Source organism: Bubalus kerabau, chromosome 19 (assembly GCF_029407905.1).
Source record: "Bubalus kerabau isolate K-KA32 ecotype Philippines breed swamp buffalo chromosome 19, PCC_UOA_SB_1v2, whole genome shotgun sequence".
NCBI lineage: Eukaryota > Metazoa > Chordata > Mammalia > Artiodactyla > Bovidae > Bubalus > Bubalus kerabau.
Window position 1 is genome coordinate 67319473 of NC_073642.1, and position 27381 is coordinate 67346853.

Genomic DNA, 27381 nt, shown 5'->3' on the forward strand with positions numbered 1-27381 from the left:
AAACCACTGTGAGGTACCATTTCACACCAGTCAGAATGGCTGCGATCCAAAAGTCTACAAGTAATAAATTCTGGAGAGGGTGTGGAGAAAAGGGAACCCTCTTACACTGTTGGTGGGAATGCAAACTAGTACAGCCACTATGGAGAACAGTGTGGAGATTCCTTAAAAAACTGGAAATAGAACTGCCTTATGATCCAGCAATCCCACTGCTGGGCATACACACTGAGGAAACCAGAAGGGAAAGAGACACGTGTACCCCAATGTTCATCGCAGCACTGTTTATAATAGCCAGGACATGGAAGCAACCTAGATGTCCATCGGCAGATGAATGAATAAGAAAGCTGTGGTACATATACACAATGGAGTATTACTCAGCCATTAAAAAGAATACATTTGAATTAGTTCTAATGAGGTGGATGAAACTGGAGCCTATTAAACAGAGTGAAGTAAGCCAGAAAGAAAAACACCAGTACAGTATACTAACGCATATATATGGAATTTAGAAAGATGATAACAATAACCCTGTGTACGAGACAGCAAAAGAGACACTGATGTATAGAACAGTCTTATGGACTCTGTGGGAGAGGGAGAGGGTGGGAAGATTTGGGAGAATGGCATTGAAACATGTAAAATATCATGTATGAAACGAGTTGCCAGGCCAGGTTCGATGCACGATACTGGATGCTTGGGGCTGGTGCACTGGGATGACCCAGAGGGATGGAATGGGGAGGGAGGGGGGAGGAGGGTTCAGGATGGGGAACACATGTATACCTGTGGCGGATTCATTTTGATATTTGGCAAAACTAATACAATTATGTAAAGTTTAAAAATAAAATAAAATTAAAAAAAAAAAATTGTGCTCCACTCTCTTCTTGCTTGCATCGTTTTTCATGAGAAGTCAGCTGCCTTTCCTGTCTCTGTTCCTTTGAACCTGGTGCATCTTTTTTTTCCCCCTCTGGCTGCTTTTTATGATCTTTTTCTTTTATTCTTTCTAATCAAGCACCTTGATTATGATGGACCTCGGTGTATTTTTCTTCTTTTTCTTGTGTTTGGAGTTCATTTATAATTTTTATCAAATTTGGGAAAGTATATGGCCCTTATCTCTGCAAACATTTTTTTCTGCCCCCTGCACCATAATCCTTTAGAGACTCCAGTAACATGTGTGTTAGGCCCCTGAGAGTTGTCCCACAGCTCACAGGTGTTCTTTTTCTCTTTAGCATTGTTTTTTTTTTTTTCATGTGTTTCATTTTGTGATTCCCTTTGTTGTCTTCAAGTTCAGTAATTTTCTGCAGTGTCTCCGCTTTTTTGTTAATTCCCACCCAGTAAATTTTTCATCTCACATTGTCGTCTTCATCTCATATAGTTTATGTCTTTTCTATATCTTCGTGTCTCCACCTAACTTTATAAACACAGACTGTTGTTTTAGTCTTATCTGTTAATTCTACCATTGTGTCAGTCCCAGGTCAGTTCAATTGATTGGTTTTCCTTCTTGTTATAGATTATATCTTTCATGCTGTCTTATGTGTCCGGTAATTAATTTTTTATTGGATGCCTGACCATGTGGATTTTGTCTTGATGAATACTGCATACTTACTGATTTCTGCTAATGTTCTGGAGCTTTGCTTTGCATGCAGTTAAGTTACTTGCAAACAGTTTGATCCTTTTGATTCTTGCTTTTAAGAGGTGTTAGGAAGGACTAACGGAGAAGGCAATGGCACCCCACTCCAGTACTCTTGCCTGGAAAATCCCATGGATGGAGGAGCCTAGTGGGCTGCAGTCCATGGGGTCGCTAGGAGTCGGACATGACTGAGCGACTTCACTTTCACGCACTGGAGAAGGAAATGGCAACCCACTCCAGTGTTCTTGCCTAGAGAATCCCAGGGACAGGGGAGCCTGGTGGGCTGCCGTCTATGGGGTCCCACAGAGTCGGACACGACTGAAGCAACTTAGCAGTAGCAGGAAGAACTAATGAGCTGACTCATTGGAAAGACCCTGATGCTGGGAAAGATCGAAGGCAAAAGGAGAAGGGGGTACCAGAGGATGAGATGGTTGGATAGCATCACCAACTCAGTGGGCATGACTATGAGCAAACTCCAAGAGATGGTGAAGGACAGGGCAGCCTGGAGTGCTGCAGTCCATGGGGTTGCAAAGAGTCCGACACAGCTTAGCGACTGAACAACAAGAAGGACGGACTGTGGTCATAGTCACTCTGTGGCTAATTATCCCCTCTACTGAGATAAGACCCCTCTGATTATGAGCCCGGTACTCTATGAATTAATGAATTCTTCCAGTCTGGTTGGTGGGAACAGGCACTGCTGTTGGCCCCGGGTGAGTACTGGGTCTCTGCTCTTTTCGGGTGTTCTTTTTGCAGGCTCCAGTAGTTTTCTGACACAGATGTGCTGGTCAGTCCTCTGCTGAATAGTTTAAGGAGACCTCTGCAGTCTCTGGAGTTGTCTCCATGCAACTCTGTCCTCTCTGGGACTGTGCCTTGCAAATTCTAACACCTGTGTCTGCTGAACATCACCTGGGTTTTTTCTGCCTGTGATGCAACCTGGAAATTCTGTTGAAGGAGAAAGCTGGGTATTTGTTTTCCATCTCTCAGGAATCTCTATCTTTCACTGCCTGAAATCCATGCCTTGCAAACCATTATTCCATATGTTTTAGCTTAGTTTTTTTCGTTGTTTCAGGAAGTAGGGCAAATCCCATTTCTGTTTTTGTGTCTTGTCAGGAAGTGTAAGTCTCTGCTTCATTTATAATAGATACTCAGTTGGTTTGTAACTGCATCCACACAGGCGGTCCAGCAATGATTCTAAAAAATGAACTAGTTAAAGGTTATGTGCATAATTTATAATTGTGTAGCTGTGTACATCTAGCCAGTGGAGATGGCACGTAGGAAGAAGATGGTTGGTTATGCATACATGACCAGCAGGTAAATACTTTAGCTCTTAAGCTTCCCTTTTCAGTTCGTTTCTCTCATGTTGAATGCAGAATACATAGTTTTGCCATTCCAAAGCATTCCTAAACTTTTTCACAATTTATTGCAAAAAAAAAAAAAATCAATGTATGTAATGTATAAGGATGTTAATGGTAAAATTTAATTGGTAGCTGTATAGTTATTCACTATGAAATTCAGCTGTTTATCGTTGAGGTTTTTCATAGCAAGATACTGGGGAATACGTCATTCAGAGGCTGTGTAAAAGTCACCTTAGGTCCAGAGTAAACAGTTTAGGAGAAGCTTCCAGTTGCAGTGTTATCTTTAAATAGCACCAACTGAACTATAAGTATTGCAGATTAGTGGTTATCTTTTGTAAGTAAATGTTCTGTTCTGAAGTTCAAAAAATAAAAACTAAAGAATAAATTTATATGCATAACTATAAATCAGATCAGTCGCTCAGTCGTATCCGACTCTTTGCGACCCCATGAATCACATAACTATAAATAATGAGCATATTTTCATTTGAAGAAGATGCTATTATACCCTTAATAGTGAAATAGTCATTAAATTAAATATGTTGTTTGAAAACGTGAGAGTAAATTTCCTTTATTTAAGTATTCTATAAAGATTTGTAGGTATTTATTTCCATAGCTTTAACTTTGATTAAGAACATATTTGATCGTAAGAATAACCAGCTGTTCACAGTAAGAGTTCAGCTTGTGGTTCCTTCATTCGGGCGTCTATTTGGAGGTGAAGCTGCATCCTTTGAAAGCAGCTCTCACTTAGAGGAAGTGATGAGGTCGATTCCTGGAGGAGGGGACCCAACTTCACTGCCCCCCCCCCCATGTTAATAGAGTGCTCATTCTGTGCCGCATGAAGCGATGGGCCCTGGAAAGCAGCCCCAGGGGAAAGACATTAGACCAGGAATCACCCAACCGTCCAGTTATACTTGAGACACAGATCATGAAGAGAGGTCCAGGATGATGGAAGAGCTTGAGCTCAGGGGCCCGATTTGGGCCTGGGGTCAGGAGAGGTTCCCCTGATGACATGACACTGCAGCGGAGAGCTGAGGTTTAATTGGGACATTTTCGCAGTTTCCAGGTAATTACTTGGTGTTGCAGTTAATAAGGTGACTGGTCAGTGCTTTTCCCAAAGGACCCACTTGCTCTCAGCAGGTTTTTGAGGCCCTACCAGGTGCCGGGCGCTGCGGCAGGCACTGGAGGGTCAAAGTCAAGCAGACGCCTGAATTCTGCTGTGAAACCAGACTGATCTCATTTTACAAGTGAGGCAGGGGACGGTTTTTCTCTTTAAGATTGCTACTTGGATTATTATCCACCTAAAAAGTCAATTAGAGTTACTACGATTGCTTTCAAAGTATGAATTGCTTTGTGGAAAAGTTACATCTTTGTAATACGATGTCATCTCACACTGGCGAAGGGAAGGGTCCTTGTTCGTTCGGGTATTCTTTAGTGCCTTTCCTAGGCTTTTCATGCTCTGAGGCCTTGTAACTGGCTTGTGAGTTCCCAGGTCCTTGGTCGTTTTTGTGGCCACATATCTGGGGGTCCACCTATTAATCATGTTTCCTCATTACCTGCTGTTGGTGGAGAAGCTGTTTCCTCATTACCTGTTGTTGGTGGAGAGGCTGTTGCTGTTAGGTGTGTATTTTTGGTTTTCGTATGGGTGGTCCAACTGTGATGCTCTGGCCATTGCCTCTGTTGGTTTTCCCAGTTATATAATTTGCAGTCAAATAACAGCTTGCTGTTTAAAATATAACGTGGAAGGGCTCCATTCCTCCCTACCCCCAAAATGTGTCTCTTAGCAATATGACCCTCAGAACCTGGCCTTCCTATTACAGGAGGAAGGGCTGTAATTTGGTCTTTGGTGGACTCATCTTTATAAATCCTAGTGATAGGAATAAAACAGAATCAGTAGCAGTAGAGAACCCTTGTGGTTTTAAACAGAGAACTGAGGAATCAGCCTTTCTTTCCTTGTCTCTGAAATTAGATTATCAGCGTTCCTTTTTGGAGTGTATCCCTTCCTGTCTTAAACCTTTATATTGTCTACTGTACTGCAGGTGTCTCACAGCATGAGTGTTTTATTACTTCACCCACTGGCGGTGAGTATCCCAGGTATAGAAAGCGTGCATGTTACTGCTCAATGGTGAGACTTTTCCATAAACTCGCTTCTTGAGCCATTTTGGTTTGTGTTTACTCAGTAAATTTAGCAACTGGGAGAAGAGCATCTCCAGGGTCATTTAAATACTGAAAGTAGAAGTGTTGGGAGAGCCGTCAAAGCAGGTGCTTCCTATGGCACAGTCAGTCCACGCCGTGCGCGGGGGCTCTGCCTGCCTGCACGCGTGCGCGGGGGCTGTGCACGCCTACACGCGTCACGGCGTCTGTTTCTCACATGCCCCACGCAAAGCAGGGGTTTACTCTCTTTCCGCGGGTGAGAAAACCAAGGCTTGAGTAGGCTGTTGAGTCTCGGGTCCTGCTGTTGAGTGAGAAGAGGGCCCAGGGAGGCTGCCCCGAGGCCACGCTGCACCTTTCTGTCCAAGACCTGATTCCGGCTCTGTGTGCCCGGATCGGGGTGCACGCTGAGAGGCTGTGGGGGGTGGTCTGCATGATCTGCACCAGATCTAAGGCTTCTAGACTCACGGCAGAAACGGATTCCCTCTGATATCCATGGCGTGTTGCTGGCAGTGATCGCCTTCTATAGTGCTGAAGCTAAACTCCACGCCACGGTGCTCAACTCATTTGACCCCGAAGCTTCTGGGCTAAGAAATGTTGGTGGGTTGGAAACCCAAGGACAGCTTAAGGTGGCCTGTTTTTTTGCTTTCTGCTCTTTTATCTGTGTTTTAGTTTTTAATGTCTTTACCCTTTTCTAGAGCATTAAATCAGTGCAGTGAAATGTGGTAGGAAAGGAGGGTAGAAATTAGTGTGAGGTTTTGTTGTTGTTGCATGAAACAAATAATTTTCTATCCATTGGAGCTGGCCAGTAATAAAACTTCCTGGACCGAAGATGGTCATCCTCACAAGACACTGAAAAGGGGACTTTTGTGTTCAAACCAACTTGGTCTGCAGGCCCCAAGGATGGATCAGTCAGAGTTCTTCCAGAGAAGCAGAACCAGTAAGATAGAGCAGAGAAAGACAGAGAGGAGCAGATGGATGCATGGATGGATGGGTGGATTTTTGAGGCTCTGTCTTAGGACACGTGGAGTCCGACGGAGCAGATCTGAACCCCAAGGGGCGGGCGCTGCCGCCGCTGTGCACAGCAGACTTGCTTCTTCCTCGGTGAAGCTGGTTTTGCTCTTAGAAGACTTCTCAACTGCTTGGATGAGGCCCACTCTCATTCTCGAGGGTAATCTTGCCTTAAAGTGAGCTGATCTAGATGCGACCACAGTGACTAAATGCATCACAGTGACAGTCAGATCACTGTTGGATTGAATAGTGGCTACCCGAAGCTGCCAGCCAGGTATGCTTTTTTTTTTCAGCCATTGCCTTAACCACAATCTGTCGTATCTCCCTTTCGGGCTCCTCTGGTTATGGCTGTCACACCTAGTTTAACACTCAACCCCCGGCTCAGAACCTCACCATCCCCACCTATCCCCTGAGCGGGGCCTGTGCCTGCCGTCCTGCAGCCTGGCCTCTGCCCGGGTCGCCACCCCTCCCGGGGGTGTCTGTGCTCTGGGGAATGTTGGGCTTCCCCGGAGACCCCCTCTGAGGGGCGGCCATCTCCCCATGTGTCCCCAGCCCCTATCCGGGCAAGCTGACCCCTCTTCTCTCCCCTTTGACCTCTGTGGCCCCTGTGCTCCCCTCTAGGTGCCCTGCACCCCAACATCATGGGCCCACCAGCAAGTCTCCCAGAGAGGAGGGCGGAGTGTGTTCACAGACACCTCCCCGCCAGATCCAGGGCTCCCAGCCCCAATCTCTGGGAGCCCCCCAACCGGTGGCTCTCAGGGAGAGGATTGGGAAGCCCGGCCCAGGAATGCCACACCCCACAAAGGCCCCCGGCTCCGTTCTGATCCTGTCCTCTCACACCCTGCAGCCTGGGAGGAGGGTTGGCGGGCGGTGGTGACCATGTTTGTTTTGCTGCCCCCGCCCCACCCCGCAGGCCCGGAGGAGACGAGCTCGCCTCTCCTTAATGGGCGGGCACCTCGTGTCCCCTCGTTCTGTCCCTTGGGCTTTGGGACTGGGAACCTGGGGGCCAGCGACAGAGGACTTGCCCCTTCGACCTGGCCACGGCTGTCCCAGCATCTGCTCTGCGGTCACCTGTTGTTTGGGAGGCCTCTTCTGGGCCCTGTGCGCACACGCCGTCCACAGGTTCTGGAGCACCACCCCTTTTTACTTTTATCTTAGGAAAGCGAGAGTGAAAGTCGCTCAGTCATGGCCGACTCTTTACGACCCCCTGCACTACACATGCATGTCCTTGCATATCTTGGAATTCTCTAGGTCAGGATACTAGAGTGGGTTGCCTTTCCCTCTCCAGGGTATCTTCCCAACCCAGAGATTAAATCCAGGTCTCCTGCATTACAGATGCAGGATTCTTTACCAGCTGAGCCACAAGAAGAGCATTACTCATATTTTTAGTAAATTGTTTTAGTTGTTTCTGGCTTTTGGTTCCTTGTTCCAGCCATTCTTTGTTCCTCCTGTTCCTGGACCACCTGTGTGAGCTCCTCTCACACGACTTAGAGAGCAGACTTTTGGTGTTGGGGCTTCTGGAGCCCGTGGTATAGGGAGTGACTGTGTTTGTTCATGGAAAATGGTGTTACAGAAAAACAAGACGAGCCAAAACAGGTGCCTTGGAGTTTTTGCTTTGGTCTCTACAAGGCTGTTCTCTGAAGAGCCAGATTTGCTCTGAACTCCCTGCAGAGACCCTCTCTATTGCCGTGGAATGGGATTCTGCCTTGTAGGTTGGAGGGGGGTTGATTCTGTGCATCTGGGCTGCAGGGACAGAGGGCTTCTTTTGATCCCTAGAGTCAAGCTCTGTTAACTGGCTTAGGTTGGCTCAAAGATTTTGGTGAGGTCACTGGTCACATTTAAACTGATAGCTACTAGGGGACTTCCCTTGTGGGCCAGTGGTTAGGAATACACCTTGCAATGCTGGGGACGTGAGTTCAGTCCCTGGTCGGGGAACTATGGTCCCAGGTGCCCCGGAGCACGTGAAGAGCAAGTACCGCAACTGCTGGGCCTGTGCCCCGCAACGGGAGAGTCCATGTGCCCCAAGAGAAGATCCCGAGCGCCACAACCAAAACCCGACACAGCCAAACAAAACAGGAATTTTTTAGAAATAAACTGACTGCAAAAGAAAAATAGGTTATGAATTGGTGACAGAGAAAAACTAAACTTTTATTTTATATCAGGAATCTGTCGTATATGTTGTGCTTTATCCTCATTAACCATGAGGACCCCTGTGCGCCCAAGAATTCTAGATTTTGTATAGAAAACGTGTTGTAAAGCTCACTGATGTTTATGAAGTTGGGGTTAATCAGAGCCTGGGCTCGGGGTACGTGGTGACGGACAGTGCAGGAGGAGAACAAAGCAGAGGGCAGAGAGTCACGCGGGGGGATCGCCCGGACCCCAGAGGACTCTCCCGTCTGTGCGTCCTGTCCTGGCGCACGCCGGGCTGTCGGGCGAGAGGAGGCTATCCTCCTCTCCTTGCCAACACTACAGCCCTTTCTCTGGAAAGGCTCCTCTGGCCGCCCACCCGGAGACCACCGTGTCGCCACTGTGGCCTCTCTTGTCCCTGTCCCTGCGGAGGACTCCAGAAGATGCACACAGCGTCCAGTGCAACACAACCTCTGCTTTCTCCTCCCCATTTGCAGTTCTTGGGTCTCCACGGTTTCCTTTGTGATCTCTGCTTTTCTCACTAGCACTCGGAACTCTCTCCGTGTTCCGAAACAGGTGTCATCCCTGCCGGGTGGTGTATATTGGTGCTGGCTGTCCAGAGGTCAGGCAGGGACCTCGGTGTAGGCTGTCACGGCCTCGGGTCCGGCTGCGGCGTTGACCCAGGCTCTCGAGACCCACGCCGCTTCTGAACATTGAGACTAAGACGAGCCAGATCGCCACAGGAGGCAGCTGCCATTAGAATGCCTTGAGATTGTTGTAGACGTTCTCTGGAAATTGTTTTAATATCCTGGTTATAATTATAAAATATGTGGGTTTTAGTTTGCAGTTAACATGTTTCGAACGTTACCACCTTCCTCCAACCCCACGGGAGCAGAATTTGACCCAGAGGAAGACGAGCCAACGTTAGAAGCAGCCTGGCCTCACCTGCAGGTACGGGGTCGCGGGTGCCTCAGAAGCAGAGGGGCGGGGCCTGGTGTTTTCTCCAGGACGGGAGCCCACGCCCAGCTGGCCCCGGGGCGGCGGGGGGAGGCCTCTGAGCTTTGGTGTCCCAGCCCTGCAGACCTGCACGCCCGAGAGCAGTGTTGTAGCAGCAGAAGGGTTTGCTTGTTTGGACACGCTGCACAGCTACAGGACTGTCAGTGTATTTCCAGTGGACGTGACTGTTGAGCTGAGGTCGCGGGTCTTATGCAGACATTTTTCAGTCTTGGTCCTCAGACTTACTGTTGCCTGCGATGCATCCCAGGGCCCACCTGCTTGACGGATGCTGTTTTTCTGACACATTTGTGAAGAAAGAGGTGGATTGGGCAGGGTGCCAGCCCCACGAGCTAGATCGGGAGGTCTGGGTCGGCTGAAGGAGGGCAGTCGGGGAGCTAAACACCCTGGGAAGGAGCTCGATGGGGAGCAGACAGGAGGGGCCAGAGGCAGAGCACCCTGCCCTCAGTATCGTGTGTGACCGTGACAGCCTGCAGCCCATTCATGCGGGGGTCCCAGCTTCCTGTGTGCCCGGCCTTCCGCCAGGACCCCGGGGGTGCCGGGACCTGCACATCCCACCTGGAGTCTGTTCCCAGCCAGGGTCATGGCTCCTGTGCACTGTGGGCTCCAAGCAGGGGTGACCTCAGCCACGGGCGTCCCTGTGTAGATGCCACGGAAGGGTATGGCCTGTGGTTCTTATAAGTAAAGCAATTACCATCCTCAGTATAATTAAGCCACGTGCTTTGATATGGATTCTTTAGATACACACCTGTGGTTTTTTTTAAGGTTCGTATTTGCAGACAGAGATTCAACTCATAGTATATTTTGAAATCTCCATTTAATGAAATACCATGTTATTTGACTCACTGTGGTTTTTTTTTCTTTCCTCCTAGCTTGTTTATGAGTTTTTCTTAAGACTTTTAGAGTCTCCAGATTTCCAACCTAATATAGCGAAGAAATATATTGATCAGAAGTTTGTATTGCAGGTAAGGCCCAGATTAGCTGAAGCTACAGATTGCGTGATCTACGCAGAGAGCATTACCGTGTCACTGAGTGTCTTTTTCTCCTTGAAGCTTTTAGAGCTCTTTGACAGTGAAGATCCCCGCGAGAGAGATTTTCTCAAAACTACCCTTCACAGAATCTATGGAAAATTCTTAGGCTTAAGAGCTTACATCAGAAAACAGATAAATAATATATTTTATAGGTAAGTCCGTGCACGGTGGCCTCCCCCTCTTGCACGCCGATGGTCCCGTCACACTTAGCCTCACCGCTTTCCTTCAGAGGCTGAGGAGCAGGAGTGGCTGTTTGTGAGCAGCTGGCCTGTCGTGTGCAGCTGGGGGCCCGTCTACACCTCCTGTCTCGGCGCTGGGCAGGGCCCCTTCGCTCTGTGCCTGCTCCCCTACCCCCCCCCACCCCCCACCCCACGGCTCGCACCCCAGCCTGTGGTCCAGCTCTTGTCAGCAGGCTGGTCACCCCAAGCCTGGCTCCCTCTGGACCCACCCAGAGCCACACCAGCTCACGCTTCCCCATGGATCTTGGTGGAAGGAGGAGGGTTGGGGGTGGCGCAGGGGCTCTTTGGAGGCGTCCTTGCTGGAAGCAGTGGGTGAGGCAGAGTGGCGACCAGGGCCTCCCCAGGCCTGCAGGTCCACGGGGGCCGGCTTGGCCCTGGTATGGTGGAGGAGGGCCGCACCCCAGGGTTCAGGGAAGAGTATCCCTCAAGTGTTCAGCTTGAGCCCCTTCTCCCTTTGCACACCGGCCCACCTCCACCTCTGTGAACCTGGGTGCTAACGCCCCTAGATCCGCCGATTCCTGCGCCAGCATGCTCCTTGGATGAGCGGATGTGGGTTCTGGGCGAGTCCCCGGTGCCCTGCACATCCTCCCGTTTTCCACCAGCCCTTCTCCTCACCCGCCCGGGCTCTGGAAACAGGCCCACACCAGGAAGGCCCCGGCGTGGTGGGTGGTCTGGTCTCCTGGGAGGGCAAGCTGGTCTCACAGCTCCAGCTCCAGATTCCCACCCGTCTCCTGGGGGCGCCCAATAAATGTCAGTGGACAAAACCCTTAGCATAGTTCCTTCTCTGCCCCTGGAAGCAGTAAAGGGCAGCTCAGCCCCAAGCCCCCGGCTCTGGGATGCCTCAGGTAGTGGTGAATCCCAGCGCTGACGGGCGTCTGCTGTGAGGTTGGAAGGCCGGCGGATTTTGTGGGACGGGGTGGCCCAGGGGCACCAGCACAGAGCACCCCAGTAGCCTGGCCGGGGCCTTTTTAGTGGCCGTGACCAAGCAGGGAAAGCAGAGGGGCTGAGACAGTGGGCAGGACACAGGGTCCTGTAGCCAAGACCAGCGGCCCTCTCTGGGAATTCCACCCCAGGGGCGGCCTGCCCCAGCCGTTCCTCACCCCGCCCGCCCGCCTGCAGGTCAGCAGGGTCTGGCGCCCCCCACTTTATCTGCAGACTTGACAATGCAGTTTGGCGTCAGAGCTGTCCAGCTCACGAATGGCCTCCCTTCAGACTCCCTGCACGCTCCACATGGCCCATTTATATGGCGGAGCCCAGGCTGGACCCATGACTTAGAGGAGTGACGTCGTGTTTCCTAAATGTCATGTTCCTGTTTTGTCTTTGTTGGTGTAGTGTTTCCTTTTTAACAAGATCGTTCCTTGGCTGATGGGCTTATATATCAAAACGTAGCATCCCCTGTTTAATCAACAGCAAGCAGGTAGGATTTCAGTTCCAGTCTTTTAGACTAAAGTGGAGGAAACTCTGCCTGAAGGTTCCTTCCCTGGGCAGGTGGGTTCTGTTCTGTGCAGAACCACCAGTCAGTGCTGCGTGCAGGGAGGAGAGGCTGCCTCGTACCTGAGGAACCGTGACCTCGGCCTGGAATGCCTGACCAAGTGGTTGTCCAGAAGTTTGTCACCCGGTACAGCTCAGCTCTCCCTGCACACTCGGTGCTGGGCATGTGGCCTTCTCCTCTTGTCTTCAGTGATCCCGTCTGTAAGAACCGCCCCTGATGGGTGCGGTCAGAAGGGAGCCAGTTCTGTGGGCTCCGTGACCAGCCTGGTCTCCACCTTTGGCACCACCCGCTCCTTACTTCATGTGAGAAAGATGGAGAGGGTCCCTAGGAGCTGCACCCTGCTCGCCGCGCCCGACGCGGCGCAGCTGCGGCTTGTAAGACAGTCTCCGACACGCTCGGCCCCCTCCCCGAGCTGCTGGTGCGAGGCCCCTACCTAGGCCTGTGCTTTCTCAAGTCTAGTCAGCATCTTCACAGCTGGGTCAGACACAGCCCGGCTGAGGGCTGGCGGCTCCGGGTGAGGGCTCGCACCCGTCTTGGTCACTGGTGGACCCCTAAGGTTAGGTGGCAGGTAGAGCCGGGCCTCAGCCTCTGCTGCCGACGCGCCCCCGCAGCCGGAGGCTTTGGTCAGCCGTCTGCTGGCCCTCGCGTCCCGTGACCCACCCAGGCCCCAGGAACTCGAGGCAGAGGCCGCAGTGGCTGACTGCACCCCGCAGGGCCTGGCCTCGGCCTGGGGCAAGCTGGCTTCTTCCCTTGGTATGGGTCAGAGCGACTCGGGGAGGTGAGCACAGCCCAGCTTCGAGGGGGACCAGCTTCCGCCTCCATGTGAGGTGCAGAGCGCCTCACCCCTCACGAGAGAGGTGCATGGCATCCGTTTGTGGGGGCCCTGTCCTTGACAGGCAGGTTTCAGCCCAGTGTGGGTGGAGTCCTGGCTCCTTTGTGTGGAAGGAGGAAGGAACACCACAGCTCTGCTCTGCGTGGACCCTTAGGGCTGCCTCCCATTTTGCACCCGCTTTCTTGCTCTCCTCTGGAAAAGAAGGAAGGGGGCTGTACTTGCTTTCTCTTTTCTGTGAAGTGAAATGATGTCGCTCAGGCGTGTCCGACTCTTTGCGACCCCATGGACTGTAGCCTGCCAGGCTCCTCCATCCATGGGATTCTCCAGGCAGGAGTACTGGAGTGGGGTGCCATTTCCTTCTCCAGGGGATCTTCCCGACCCAGGGATCGAACCCGGGTCTCCCGCACTGCAGGCAGACTCTTTAACGTTTGAGCCACCAGGGAAACCTTATATTTCCTGTACCTGCTCCACATCTATCAAGTAATCCAAATTAAGAGTTTATCGATGAGAAGATAGTAAAGTTGATTTAGGAAAACAAAATGGCTGCTGGCCCCAGGCCACCCTTGCTTAAACGTCAGCGCTGGTGGGGCTGGGTCACAGGTGGCGCCCAGGGGCCTGGCCGCCTCCAAGCGTCAGGAGCCAGAGCCGAGCTCTCAGGCTTCAGGAGCCTGGCCCCGCTGCTGCCTGCCCAGGCGCCCCGGTGGACACAGAGGAATAGAAACAGAAGCGGGCCGGTCGTGCTGGACAAAAATGTAACTTTGTACGTCTGAGCCGTTTTTAAGTATTTCTGGTAAAACAGGTGAAGCGAAGGGAGCCTTGAGTTCCATGAGCTGAAGCGCCTCCCCGTGTAGATGTCCGAGGAGGCTGGAGCTCCCTAGGGCCAGCTTTCCAGCTCAGGGCAGGGCGGTGGGGCCGATGTGTCTGAGGCTGGCACAGCCTCCGCATGCCATGCAGCCTTGCTGTCACCAGCCCGGCCTCCACGATCCATCACGGGCACACCCCTGCCTCGGCTCCATGCTGCGACCACACCACTGTGCTCTGCTGCTCAGCGGTTCTCACCCGGGTCCCTGTGGGCTCAGCTCCGATCAGTCCAAGCTGGTGTCCAGGCCTCCACGTGACTGCCTTGCCTGCCCATCACCCACCTCTGTTGTAGCCAAAGGGGTTACCTCCCTGCCTCACGACCCCATTTTTAAAAGATCAGTTCCAAAATCTAGAGACATTAGACCCGCTCCTTGGAAGCATGTCACGCTTTGTGTCCGACCTGGTCTTTACCTTAACGTCACTGTTTCATTTGTTTCAAACGAGGACAATGAAAATTTTTATTCATTGCGAACTTATTTTTGGCCCGAAGCTGGCTCTAAACTGGTAGTTTTCATCTGCTAGCCAGGAACGTTTTTCAAACACCAGCCCCCTCTGGCTTCAGGCAGAATTCGCTGCGTGTTCTGGGTTAGGCTGACTCCAGGCGAGCCAGGTTGTGGGGCGGCAGTGGGTTGTTCCTGGGGGACCCTCGGAGAGAGAAGACACTGTCCTATTTCCTGTCCCTGGCCCCTCTCTCTGGCCCCAGTAGACTCAGCAGTCGTGTCTCAGAGGCCAGGCTTGGCCCTCACACCAGGGGCGTGTTGACAATAAGTCCTGGTCCGCTGCCTCAGGCTGACACAGGCGCTGTGAGCCCCAGGGACCACGCACGGGGCCCAAGGGAGCGGCTGCTCAGACAGGGGTTTCAGAAGATGGCAGTTGAAGCAACGTAGGAAAAGTGTGGGGTGTCAGGGAGGAAGTAGGGGAGCCAGCCCCAGTGGTAAGGAAGTAGCTTGTACCCTTTGCAGAGACCATGCTAAATATCGGAGGCTTTGAAATTGAGTCAGGTCTCAACTTAGCTTGAGATGCAGCAAAAAAATAAAAGCAAACAGCAGGCTATTTGTTGTCACATCCAGGTGGTTGAGATGCAGTGCTCACTGTAAACATCCTTCCCAATTTATGTTTGAAACTTTCAAAGTAAAATATTCGGGGGAAACGGGAGCGAGCCCCTGCTCCCTGCCCCGAGTATTGCACATCCAGGCCTTGAGGAGTCTCTGATAACAATTAGCGGTGCTTCTTGTTGCCTGGCTACGTGGTTTTCTTCCTAAAAGCCTTGTTTTCTTCTTCAGAGCATTTTCATCTTTTCTAGTCATGATTTCAGCGTTCTAATTCTAAATGACATCTTGCTTTTTCCAGATTTATTTATGAAACAGAGCATCACAATGGCATAGCAGAATTACTGGAAATATTGGGAAGGTAAGCTGTCTCTCTGTTAATTGGCAGTGAACGGCCTTCGGTGGGATTCGTGCCAAAACAATCCAGTTCACTGCGTTCAGCCGCCCCCCCCCCCACCAGAGCAGGGCAGTGCAGGCTGTCCTCCGGAGGAACTTAAACCAGCCTCACTGAGTGGCAGGGCTGGTGAGCCCTCGGATCAGGACTGAGTGACGGGACTCTCCCATCGTATGGTTCCATATGTAGATTCTGTGTCATGTATATACCTCGGTAGCATTACTGTGGGAACCCAATCTCAATTATTTCCTCAAGAGCAGTGCTAAAAATAGCTACATTAAGAAGGTTTACATCTGACACTTAGAAGAAGAATAGGTCGTTTATTATACATTTGGGGTATTGAGTAAATACTAGTATTTCAAATTGCTTTGATTTTATAAATTTTTCATATGTATTCTTATAAACTAACATTTCAAAAATGTCATTGTCTTAATCCAAGTAGAGTTCTTGCTTCCTATCATTCTTTTTTAATCAACGACCAATAGGTTTTCTCCCAGGCCTCCTAACTCACTGATTCTCAAACAGCCTTCCTCAGGGTTCCACGGCTGAATAAGCTCGAAAGTGCTTTTTCCCCAACACCTCGCTTGGGGATTCAGTTCAGGTTAGAAGCTAAAGGTTCTGAGGAGTCCTGCGGGGAGGAAACTGTCCTCCTGTTCAGTCTAGTAACTCCCAAAGCTGTTAGAACACCGCTACAGTCTTGTCATCTGGCGAACCGAGGCCCAGTCGTTCTGAAAACAGCTTCCCTCGCCCGCCGTTTCAGATAAAATGTAAAGCTAACACCAGTCCTCGTGGCGAGCTCCTCTCTGACACGGTCCCGGGTTCTCTCTCTCAGCGGAGTGCAGTGAGCGCAAGAGTGGGCGCCCTTGTTGTTTGGCCTTACTGAACACTCGCGCCTCCTGTTTCCTTCCCTGTAAGATGGGAAGGTCATCGTATTCACGTCTGAGATTGTTGCAAGGCTGAGGCAAGCCGAGTGACGTGTCCAGACAGCCCCCACACCACACACGAGAGCCTCTCCTGTCCCCTCATTTGAACGCGCAAATCACCCCAATGGTCACTTCGGACTGATCCTGCCTGAGTGCCCAGTGCACCAGGCTCACAAACAAGGCGCCAGTTGAGAAACTGCTGCAAACACTTCTGCAGCTCTCAGCAACTTACCTGAGTGTACAACGCCAAGTAGATAACTAAGTCCTCGGTGTTGCAGATGAAAACTTCAGCTTGGAGGTTAAGAGCAGGGGATCCCCTTTCCCTGCAGAAGGGAACAGCTTTCTTGTTGATTTTTAAATGACACCCACTCTGCACCCGCAGACTCTGTTCTGCCAGCACTAGAATAAAGAGGCAGGATTTCTCTGGGGAAGTGAGTGAGAATTCCAAACGATGGTGGAAGCTGAAGGAAGGCGCTGGTGCCCACCCGAGCTGCCGGTCTCAGGGCCCTGCCTGGTGGAGGAGGTTTTGCCCCCAGAGGTTCCCGCTGCTCCGGGTAGCTACCTGTGAGCTCAGAATTTTTAAATCACCCTGCAGTTCCAAAGATAGAAATGACTGTGCTTCCTGAAAGGGACCTAACAGTCTTTTAATTTTTGCTACTATCCGCCCTCCTTTTTTCTGACACTCATAATTTGCTTTCTGGTTTTCATGGTGAACACAAAAACTAAAAGAAAAACGGCGAGATACGTTTTTTAACCTGGAATTTGTACATATTCAAACTTTGAATAAATTCTGTTTTCACAGTATAATTAACGGATTTGCCTTACCACTAAAAGAAGAGCACAAGATTTTCTTATTGAAGGTGTTATTACCTTTGCACAAAGTGAAGTCTCTGAGCGTCTACCATCCGCAGGTGAGGGCTCCTCCCTCGACAGTCGGTGGGGCCTCAGGAGGGAGCGTGGCCGTCTCTGCTTGGACCTCAGTGAACTTGGGATGTTGAACCCCAGCCTCCAGCAGGGAGTGTTTTCTCTGTTACATCACATGTGGACTTGGGTATCAGGATTCCGATGATGAGTGAAAGGGGATAAGGGAGTAAAGGAGATTGCTTTTTAAGAATATCAGAAAATTCTCAAGAATGGAGAATTTCAAAATTGGTTGTCAGTATCGAAAAGGGAGCGGGTTCACACGATGAAGAGGTCAAGGAAGACCTCTCAGAGGAAGACTTCCTGTGGCGGGATAGAAACCTCGCACCCCAAAGACGACACCGCTGTGTCTGCCCGCCAGTAAAGTGGCAGAACGACAGGTTGTTTGGGGACTTCCCCAGTGGTCCAGTGGTTAGGGCTCTGCACTTCCACCATAGGGGTCACGGGTTTGATCCCCAGTCAGGGAACTAAGATTCCACAAGCCACATGGTGCAGCCAAAAGAATAAAAAAAGTATATATTTCCAAACAAAAAGTTTTGGGTTTTTTTTGAAGCTGTGGGGTTTTTATAACTTTGTAAAAATCTGTTTACAATTACACTGAAAAACTAATCCATAAATGGTTTCTAACTGGTGGTTTGGCTGCGTTTCCCCCAGGAAATTTGGATTTTCCTTCACACTTTTTTTCTAAGTTCCATGTAGACAGAAATAAGCCACACTGACGCAGCTTGGGAAGTTTTGGGTCCTTGTCTAGGTCCGAGAACCAGGAAACTCCCCCCTGCATTCTGTGGGGCCTCCCTCGAGGAGTGTGCCTCATAGCATCAGAAAGTGTATTCTTGGGTGGTAGTTGGTGGTTTAGTCACTAAATCGTGTCCAACTCTTTGTGACCCCATGGACTGTGGCCCTCCAGGTTCCTCTGCCCTTGGGATTCTCCAGGTAAGAACACTGGAGTGGGTTGCCATTTCCTTCTCCAGGCGATCTTCCCGACCCAGGGATTGAACCTGTGTCTCCTGCATTACAGGTAGATTTTTTACCAACGGAGCCACTGGGGAACCCAGCCGTTCTAATAACACTGGCTTCCTGAGAAATCTTTTACTTAGAGTTTTTTCTCTGCTTCCTATTAACTGGTAACATCTTTACATCCAACCAATTTATTATCACGTTAGTTGTTCTGTATTAGAAATTAATAGTTTAGGGATTTAAGATGGAAACAGATTTTTTCCCCCCAGCAGTTAGATTACTTGTCCATTACGGTCTCCAAAAGGCCACAGGGAAAGTCCTCACCAGCCCTGGGCTGACTTGGCAGTCTTGGCCTAAAAGACCGTCTCCTGGGTTTTTTTTTTTTTCAGCTTCCTAATGTTCTTTCTACGGTTGACCTGTGTCACACATCGGTCCTGGGTCCCTCCCTGAGAGTCCCTCCCAGGGTGGGAGGTGGGGGGCATGGGTCACGTCCAGGCCTGTCTCCCAGGGGCAGGTGTCTGGCGGTGATGCCGTGTTTCCTTGGTAGCGTGCGGTGTTAACACTCTGTCTCTCTCACCATAGCTGGCCTACTGCGTGGTGCAGTTTTTAGAGAAGGACAGCACCCTCACTGAGCCGGTAAGTACAGCTGCACCGACGGACGCGGACCGATCTCATTCGTGTGTTACGAGCTTTCAAACTGTAGCAATTTTAATTACAAGTCCCCTTGCCAAAGTGACTCTTATGTAATAAGATGGCCACCTTATCCCGCGTTGCCGTTTACTCCGAGTGAACAGCATGGCTGCTGAATCGCGTGCGGTTTAATGCTTCCACGTTGCTTGGTTTAACAGCACAGTTTACTGACTTCAGTCAGAGGAAGTGTAGTAAGGGTTCAAAATGCCTATACTAAAGAGCTTTTACTGTTTTGAAAATTCTCCCCAAGTTAGAGTGTAACTATTTTATGATCATTGTATCATAAATGAACATTAGATTGCCACCGTCAGTGTTTAGATTTCCAAGTTTCTTGGCACTTTACCTTTATTAAAAATAAAAAGGCTATTGTAACTTAGATTTCACAAAGTTGGGTGTGTCAGGTGGCCGTTGAAGCATTTGAATACCCTTTTTTAACCAGCTTTATTGAGATGTAATTCTGTGCCATGCAGCTCACCCACCTAACGTGTGTGATTCAATGGTTTTTTTATATCCTAGGTTATTAATTTCTTCAAATGTGGTAAAATATACTGTATAACAAGATTGTTATTTGAAGGTTACAGTTTTGTTGCTGTCCAGTCGCTATAGTCGTGTCTGACTCTGACCCCATGGGCTGCAGCACACCAGGCTCCCCTGCCCACTCTCCTGGAGTTTGCTCAGGCTCGTGCCCTTTGAGCCGATAATGCCGCTGAGGGGCGTTGATTCCATTCAGGATGGTGTGCAGCTGCCACCGCTGTTTCTAAGGCTTTGTCATCGCCCCAGACAGAAGCTCTGTCTTCGTTAAGCAGGGTTGCCCCATTTGCCCTCCACTCTCCCCGTGATAACCTCAGCTCTACTCTCTGTCCCTGAATTTGACTGCTCTAGATTCCTGATGTGAGTGGACTCGTCCAGGCTTTGTCCTTTTGCAGCTGGCTTAGTTCACTCCGTGTCATATGCTCAGGGTTTGTCTGTGCTGCCGCGTGTGCCAGAAATTCACTCCTTGTGACTGACTAGTGCTCCATTGTGTGGCTAGACCGCATGTGGGTGGCGCGTTCACCTGTCAGCGGGAACTTGAGTTGTTTCCGTACTTCAGCTTTTGTGAACATCTGTGTGCAAACATTTCTTCGCGTCCCGGCTTTCAGTTCTTCTGTGTATAAACCTGGACGTGGACGTGCTGAATCGCTTGGTAATTCTGTGGAGACGCTGTCCCGTTCTCCACAGCAGCCGCGCCGTTCTGCATTCCCATCCGCAGCCACAAGGATTCCAGCTGACCCACACCCTGGCCGACACTTGCTGTTCTCCGTTCTTTTTACTGGAACCCTTCTAGTGAGTGTGAAGGAGTATCTCATGGTTTTTTATTTGCATTTCCCCAATGACTAACGACGTTGGGCATCTTTACACATGTATATTAGCCATTTGTGTTTCTTCTTTGGAGAAATCTCTTAGATTCATTGCCCATTTTTAATTGGGTTGGTTTACTGTTGAGTAACAGAGCAAGAAGTGTCAGGTGCCACTTTAAAGGTTTGAACACTTTTAAGAATCACTACTGGACTGAAAAGGTGACTGTTGTAATTCCTGACTCCTCCTTGTCCCTTTAGTGGTCTTCCACAGTTTCCTTGTTGAAACTGTAGTTTTTATAGTGAAAAAAAAAATAGAAATTCTTAATACTGTATCCTGAGTTAAACTGCTTCTGATCTCTCCTTTCTTTGTAAGCTTTTAAATTCCACATGTGGCCACCCCCCTTCACCCTAAAATTCAGGGAAAGCCCCTGGTCATACTGCTCAGCTGCTGCCTGCAGGGGGAACAGGAGCCCCCTGCTCTGCAGCCCCTCCCTGGTCTTCCTTGCACCCCTGCCTCAGCTCTGACCAACATTCTGGACATCCATCTCCCAAACCAGGAGATGTACCAAATCTTACCAGACTTCCGTACCAAACACAAAAAGTATTTACTGCAATTTAGGTTGAGGACGTGTTATTTTATCCTCCTACTAAACTGACGACATGTTTAGATGGGGAAAGAAAAATGAGATGGCACTAATAATACAAAAGCCCTTTTTAATGTCTTTCTAGTGACACATCCTAATTCCTGTCTATATTTGCAGTTCTTTTCCAGACTGTTATATGAAGAAATTTTAACACGAACCCTGCTCTTTTCCTACTATTCCTACTTCAAAAATAAGAAAAAAGTGTGCAGTTTCCTTCTGTGATATTTCTTTGTGCATATTTCTCATACTGTCTAGTGGCTAAAGAATTCACTGAATCTTACCCTACATTTTTATCATGGAATAAGGTTTTCTCACCAAGCCACCCCCTGCAGGTTCTATCCACCTGCACACCCCCCACCCTGTCCCCCACCACCACCATCTGTCAGAACCTGGTCCTAATCCTGCTCCAGCAAGACTCAGTGAACGCCCACACCCCCTTCTCTCTCTCACCTGGAAGTAATATGGCTGCTGATAAAGCTTATGCCTGTGTGCCTAGTCGCTCAGTCGTGTCTGACTCTTTGCAACCCCATGGCCTGCAGCCCACCAGGCTCCTCTGTCCATGGGGATTCTCCAGGCAAGAATACTGGAGTGGGTTTCCACACCCTCCTTCAGGGGATCTTCCTGACCCAGGGATCAAACCCAGGTCTCGTCTCCTGCATTGCGGGCAGATTATTTACCGTCTAAGCCACCAGGGAAGCCCAAGAATACTGGAGTGGTCAACCTGTCCCTTTTCCAGAGGATCTTCCCGACTCAGGAAATCAAACCAGGGTTTCATGCATTGCAGGGGGATTCTTTAACAGCTGAACTGCCATATAAATTCCCACTAATAATAAGCTAATACAACTTTGCAGCAGTGAGAGCTTTTAACTGTAGTTGTCTGAAAGAAGGCAGGAGACAGACAGTGTCCTTCCTGGCTTCAGTGGGGTCCTTCTGTCTTAGATAGTAGATAGAAAACTCTGACTCGGCACGAGCCCAAAGCTACTTCAGGTCCCCCCACACCCAGTCCCCAATATTTCCACCCAGAACCGCTTCATTTCTTGATTTCCTATAGCACAAGTAATATAATAGCACTCTTGATTACAGAGTGCTATTAAAGATGTTAATGTAAAAAAAAAAGTTTACAAATGTTCAGACCCTCGCCTCAGTAATTTCCTTCCTTTAGAATTCATGTGTTACGAAAATCCAAAGCCCATCTTGTCTGACTTCAGCATCAAAGGCATGTAGACAGTTTGATGAAGGTGTAAACCCTTGTGAAGGCACTGGGATGGGCACTCGGCCTGCGTCTCATGGTCCTGCACCCACGATGTACCCACTGGTGATCTGTAACTATTGTGTTGTTGTTTGTAAATTGTGTAGAGTGCCCACAAGCTTTCTGGGCATGTGGGACGTGTGCACTGTCATTATAAGAGTTAGAGGCGCATGGTGGAAGTAAAATCACATTCCTTTTCCACCCACCTGTCCCTTGAGGCTGACCAAGTTTTGCCCCGTGGCCTTTCCCCCTGGTGTTCCAGGACAGGAGAGGGGTTTGCGGGATGCTGGGCTCGCCAGCCACCACCACTGCCCCCCACCAGCCTCCCCCCGGGAGCAGGCCGACCGTTGGCTTCCCCAGGAGAACTCAGTCTTGAAGTGCGCCCGACAGCGAGAGCCATTGTTGGCTCAGATTAGCATTCCCTGAGCAGACTCCTGCTCCTGCAGAACACCCTCACCCTCAGAAGGAGCTGAGCCAGTTGGGTATTGGTCAGAAGTCGTTCCAAACAGTGTGAAAAGTAAGCCCAGTGTACAACTCTGATTCCAGAAATAAGACCTTTTCTAGAGACATTAGCCAGATAAGTCAGTGGTGTTCTGTAGTTCACAGATCAGCATATTTCTCCTAGAAAAACTCCATTCTGTCAAATGACAAGGAATGGTGGGTTTGTGAAGTAATTGGCACCTGCTGAACCTTAAAAGTGATTCCAATACACAGAGTGGAGTGGGGGGCTCAAATGTCTACTAACATGATTTTGAGCAAAAAAGTAGGAAAATCATCGAATGATGCATTTTTTTTTAAATGATCCCTCTTAAAGACAGTTGTGTCTTAACTTCTTATGACAGACTTCAAAACTGGGAGCACTTTTTGTGTAAATTTGGAGTTTTATAAAGTGTAAGGACAGAGAAGGTTATCCAGGAGCCTGAAGGTCAGAAGCGTCAAGGCACAGTTGTCCTCGGCGGACGCTGTTCCGAAGCTGCTCGCTTTGCCTGCGGTGCCAGCGCCCAGGCTGGCAGCAGAGCTGGCGTGGTCTGCGGAGCCGGGGATGAGCAGCGAATGGCATCCCGGCCACGAGCGGCGATCCTCACCACAGTCCTGGCGCTGGCGGCCAGGAACGGCCGTGACGAGGGTAGATGGCTGCGTTAGGCGACAGGTCGCAGTCGTTCAGTTACATGGGCAAGTAGGTATCTGTGCTTTACAGACACTTGCATAATGTTTTGCATCATTGTACCATTTTGGGCTTAAGGTAGCTAAACTCTTAGGGATACTACTAGTCTGCATTACCCATCAGATATTTTGGGTGAACAGCCTCTACTGGTAGGAAGTTTGGGAAATGCAGGAACACGATGAAGAAAGGCTGCCCGGCAGGGACTTTGCCTGTGTCACGGGCAAGAAACCTAGCGGCCAGCACTCACCAGCCAGGCCGCTGCCACCCCACCGGGCATGCCTCACGGGGAGCGGCTGCACAGACCTGCACTGGGGCCCTGGCCCAGGCCAGGCTCACCCCCTCACTGCGGCCAGCGCTCCACAGGCGCTCGTGTGGATTTAGTAATAACGTCCTCTCAGCAGCCCCAAGGCGAGGATTGTCGTTCCCCCTGGTATTTAAGGAGAGCTCCGGGACACCGAGGGGCTGGCACCAGCCCGTGACCACGCAGAGGGCTTGCCAGCAGCATCAGTACTTTACAGCACTTCACGTCTCTCTTTCTGATGTGTTTTAACACAATTGAAAAGACTGTACACAGCTATGTATGTATATGTGTGTTCAGTCGCTGAGTTGTGTCTGACTCTTTGCAACCCCATGGAGCCCGCCAAGCTCCTCTGTCCATGGGATTTTTCAGGCAAGAAGACTGGAGTAGGTTGCCATTTCCTCCTTCAACAGATATTCTCCACCCAGGGTTCAGATCCATATCTCCTGCCTTGCAGATGGATTCTTTACCACATAAGCCACTCAGGAAGCCCCTATGTATGTATGTGTGTAAATATATGTGAAGAGTCAGTTAATTTGAGAGAGAAATGGATTGTGCCTATGTGTGTCTCCACCCTAAGACATTTATACAATTCATATGATCTACATTTCTCCACTGGTCTTATTTTCTCTAAACTCACCTAACTGCATATCTTTTTGTCTTTTTTTTTTTTTTTTTTTTTTTTTTAATTTAAAGATCTGACTCTTACTGAGATGGTGGTTAAACAGAGTGGGTCACATAAATTAAAACTGTGATTCTAAAGTATATAAGATTAGGTCTAGCTCATGGTTCAGATTGTAAAGAATCTGCCTGCCATGCAGGAGACCCGGGTTCAATCCCTGGGTCAGGAAGATCCCCTGGAGAAGGGCATGGTAACCCCCAATTCCAATATTCTTGCCTGGAGAATCCCAAGGACAGAGGAGCCTGGTGGGCACCAGTCCATAGGGTTGCAAAGAGTCAGTTACAGCTGAGCGACTAACACCTTGAACACTAATTATAAAAGCCCACGTTCTCAACCACTGAATCACTGTCCTTCTTACAGGGGAGAAAGCACCACCTCATCTGTGGCTTCTCAGAGGGGACCCCTGAACAGGGGAGCAGGCCGTGACCCCTGTGTTCTCTCTTCTGTAGGTGGTAATGGCACTTCTCAAGTACTGGCCAAAGACCCACAGTCCAAAAGAAGTCATGTTCCTGAACGAATTGGAAGAGATTCTGGACGTCATTGAGCCGTCAGAGTTCGTGAAGATCATGGAGCCTCTTTTCCGGCAGCTGGCCAAGTGCGTCTCCAGCCCCCACTTCCAGGTAGGGTGCCTCGGAGAGCGGCCTCGACTCGGGCATCGCTGCTCGTGTTCTTGCCCTTCAGGTAATCTGAAGGTGACAATCAGGCTTTCGCCTCAGCTATAACACGTTGAGGCTTCGGGTCTATAAAATAAGCCTCCAGTGCCTTGTCCCGCCCTGCCACTAAAGACACGCTTCTCAGTAAGAGTGATTAAGGGCAGCTTCTCTGTAAGCCGCCTCCGTCTCTGTGTTCCCTGGGCTGCCAGACACACACAACCTTACCGTCCACAGCTGAGAGCTCAGTATTTACAGAGGATGTGCAGCTGTTTGGCTTCCACTCCCTCCCTCCATAAGCGCTCCACTTCTGACACGTGAGTTTTAAGAAACAGTCGTGGTTCTGATTTCCATCCCTTTCACGTCCCTGCGTGGGGGCCGCAGCCATGCCACGCCTTTCCCGATTCGCCCTCATACCCTCCCAGCCCCCGTCAGAGGTCATCTCGGTGGCTCTTCCAGCCTTTCTGCCTCCTTTTAATACACTGGGCACCCCATCGTTTTGTATCGAGATGGTATTTATGGTGAAGTCTTTGTGAACAAGGTAGAAACGTAAGCACCAAAGAAGCAGAACCTCACAGTCTCCAGGGAGTCACGATCCGGCCGGAGAGGGCGGTGTGGCTGCTCCGTCCTGCCAGGGGGTTCAGAGCTGGGCCGTGACAGCTCTGCTGTCCCCAGCCGGCCACCCCGCAGCCATATCACGCCCCCTCCCGCCGGCCTTCGGCAGGGATGGGCCCCGCCACCACCAGTTTTGAGCAGAGGCCACATTTCCGTGCACACACCGGCTCCCCCTGCCTCCCCTGCTGCTGTTCACCACGCACTGTAGCGCTAACACGTCAGACCAGTCGGCATCATGGGTTCACCCCACAGAGCGCGAGCTCCCTGATGGCGAGGGCTTCTGCCTGCAGGCCTCCCCGCAGGATCCTCAGGGCCAGACGGTGCCTCCCCAGGGAGAGACGCCCTCCCCAGGGGGAGACGCCCGTAGAGGGTGCTGGGCAGCTGATGGTTAAGGAGGGCGACCTCATGTGATTTGTGGCCTCAGCACCTGGCCCATGTCCCACAGCAGTGTTGATCCAACTCATGGAAGACTGACAGTGATCTTGAGGGACATGGAGTCATCCGCCTCTCTGCTGAAGGCGCTTCAGGGTTACAGTCTAGAGCACTCTCATTTGCAGAAGCGATACTACCCTTCCCGTCCACTAGAGTTCGTTCTCCCACCTGCGTGCGCACCGCCGATGAGCGCCATGCCCTTCTGCCTTGCAGGTGGCGGAGCGGGCGCTGTACTACTGGAACAACGAGTACATCATGAGCCTGATCAGCGACAACGCGGCCAAGATCCTGCCCATCATGTTCCCGTCCCTGTACCGCAACTCCAAGACCCACTGGAACAAGTGAGCACCCGCCGCCCGCCTTTCTTTTACCCCTTTCTAATTAACCTGTTTGTTTCTTTTTAACTCAAGTAGCTTTTGTTTTTTGACTGCACTGGATCTTTGGTGCTGCGTGCAGGCTTTTCTCTAGTTTTTTGACTGCACTGGATCTTTGGTGCTGCGTGCAGGCTTCTCTCCAGTCGGGGCGAGCAGGGGCTCCTCCCTCAGTGCAGTGCACGGGCTTCTCACTGCGGTGTCTTCTCTTGTTGCGGACCACGGGCTCTAGATGTGTGGGCTCAGGAGTCGTGACCATGGGCTTGGTTGCTCCACCGCATGTAGGGTCTTCCCAGACCAGGGATCACACGTGCCCCACGTGCCCTGCATAGGCCAGCGGATTCTTAACCACAGGACCGCCAAGCAAGTCCTGCGCTGGCCATTTTTAAATTTTGCGTACAGTATTTTGCTGATACTTGAAACCAATTACTATTGAATCCAAGTCTCAGTATCAGTTAAAAAAATTAGATGCCGATTTCTCCGTGGGCTGTGACCAAGCAGAAGTGTTGGCTGCATCTCGCCCTTTCGTTGACATCCTGTACCCGAGTCGGGCCCACGTAGAAGGACACAGTACCTCCCTGCCCAGCCCCATCCTGTCCCCGGGCGGGGTCAGGAGGTGCATCTTCCAGGCCTCTGAAGTTCCCTCCAGAGGAGTTAAAGGTCATCACAGCCTCGGGCTCAGTCCCCGCTGGAGCACAGAGGCCACCCCTCCTGTGGGGGTCCCCGGAGCCCTGCTGACACTCGCCCTAGTGAGCCCCTCTGTGCCCACTGCCCAAGCAGCCAGAGAGAAGGGGCGAGTAACCTAAACACCACCTCGGAGTCTCTGACACCTGGCTGTCCCTGCTGCTCTGCTCCCTCCTCTCACTTGACACAGTTGAGCAGACTGACGGTCTCAGCGGTCGTCTGCTAAGACCGCAAACCACGCTACCCTTCGGGCTGCCCTGGTACCCTCGTTGTGCTCATAAATAAGGAGTCAGGCTTCCGCTTCGTCCATGTTCTGCCATTTCTGTGTTATAATAAGTGAATCCAAATTTAAAGCAGGAGGGACAGAGCTCTGATATCCAGTCCCACCCTCCTGTTTGTGGGGGGATGGCGGGGCGGGACACGGCCCAGCCCGCCGCCAGGAGCTGCTGGGCCGCTCTGTCCGCGGGCTCTGCCGTCACCCCTTCTGCTGTTCTGGCTCACAGACTTGCCCTGCTGCCCACTGGGTCTCTCAGCCACAGCCTCCTCACCTGAAAAGTAGAGAAGATCTTGGCACTGGGACTTCCCTGGCGGT

At 50.6% G+C, this 27381-nt stretch overlaps 1 protein-coding gene across 15 annotated transcripts in view; it reads left to right on the plus strand.

Moving 5' to 3' along the window:
• Positions 1-27381, plus strand: part of PPP2R5C (protein phosphatase 2 regulatory subunit B'gamma) — a 140693-nt gene that overhangs the window by 96748 nt on the left and 16564 nt on the right. For all 15 annotated transcript variants that reach the window (XM_055556595.1, XM_055556603.1, XM_055556600.1 and 12 more), the window contains 8 exons: positions 9100-9210; positions 10146-10238; positions 10326-10456; positions 15079-15138; positions 16897-17005; positions 18555-18608; positions 24487-24657; positions 25948-26075. In XM_055556595.1, the coding sequence (XP_055412570.1) occupies positions 9100-9210; positions 10146-10238; positions 10326-10456; positions 15079-15138; positions 16897-17005; positions 18555-18608; positions 24487-24657; positions 25948-26075 (857 nt within the window). The remainder of the gene's footprint in view (positions 1-9099; positions 9211-10145; positions 10239-10325; positions 10457-15078; positions 15139-16896; positions 17006-18554; positions 18609-24486; positions 24658-25947; positions 26076-27381) is intronic.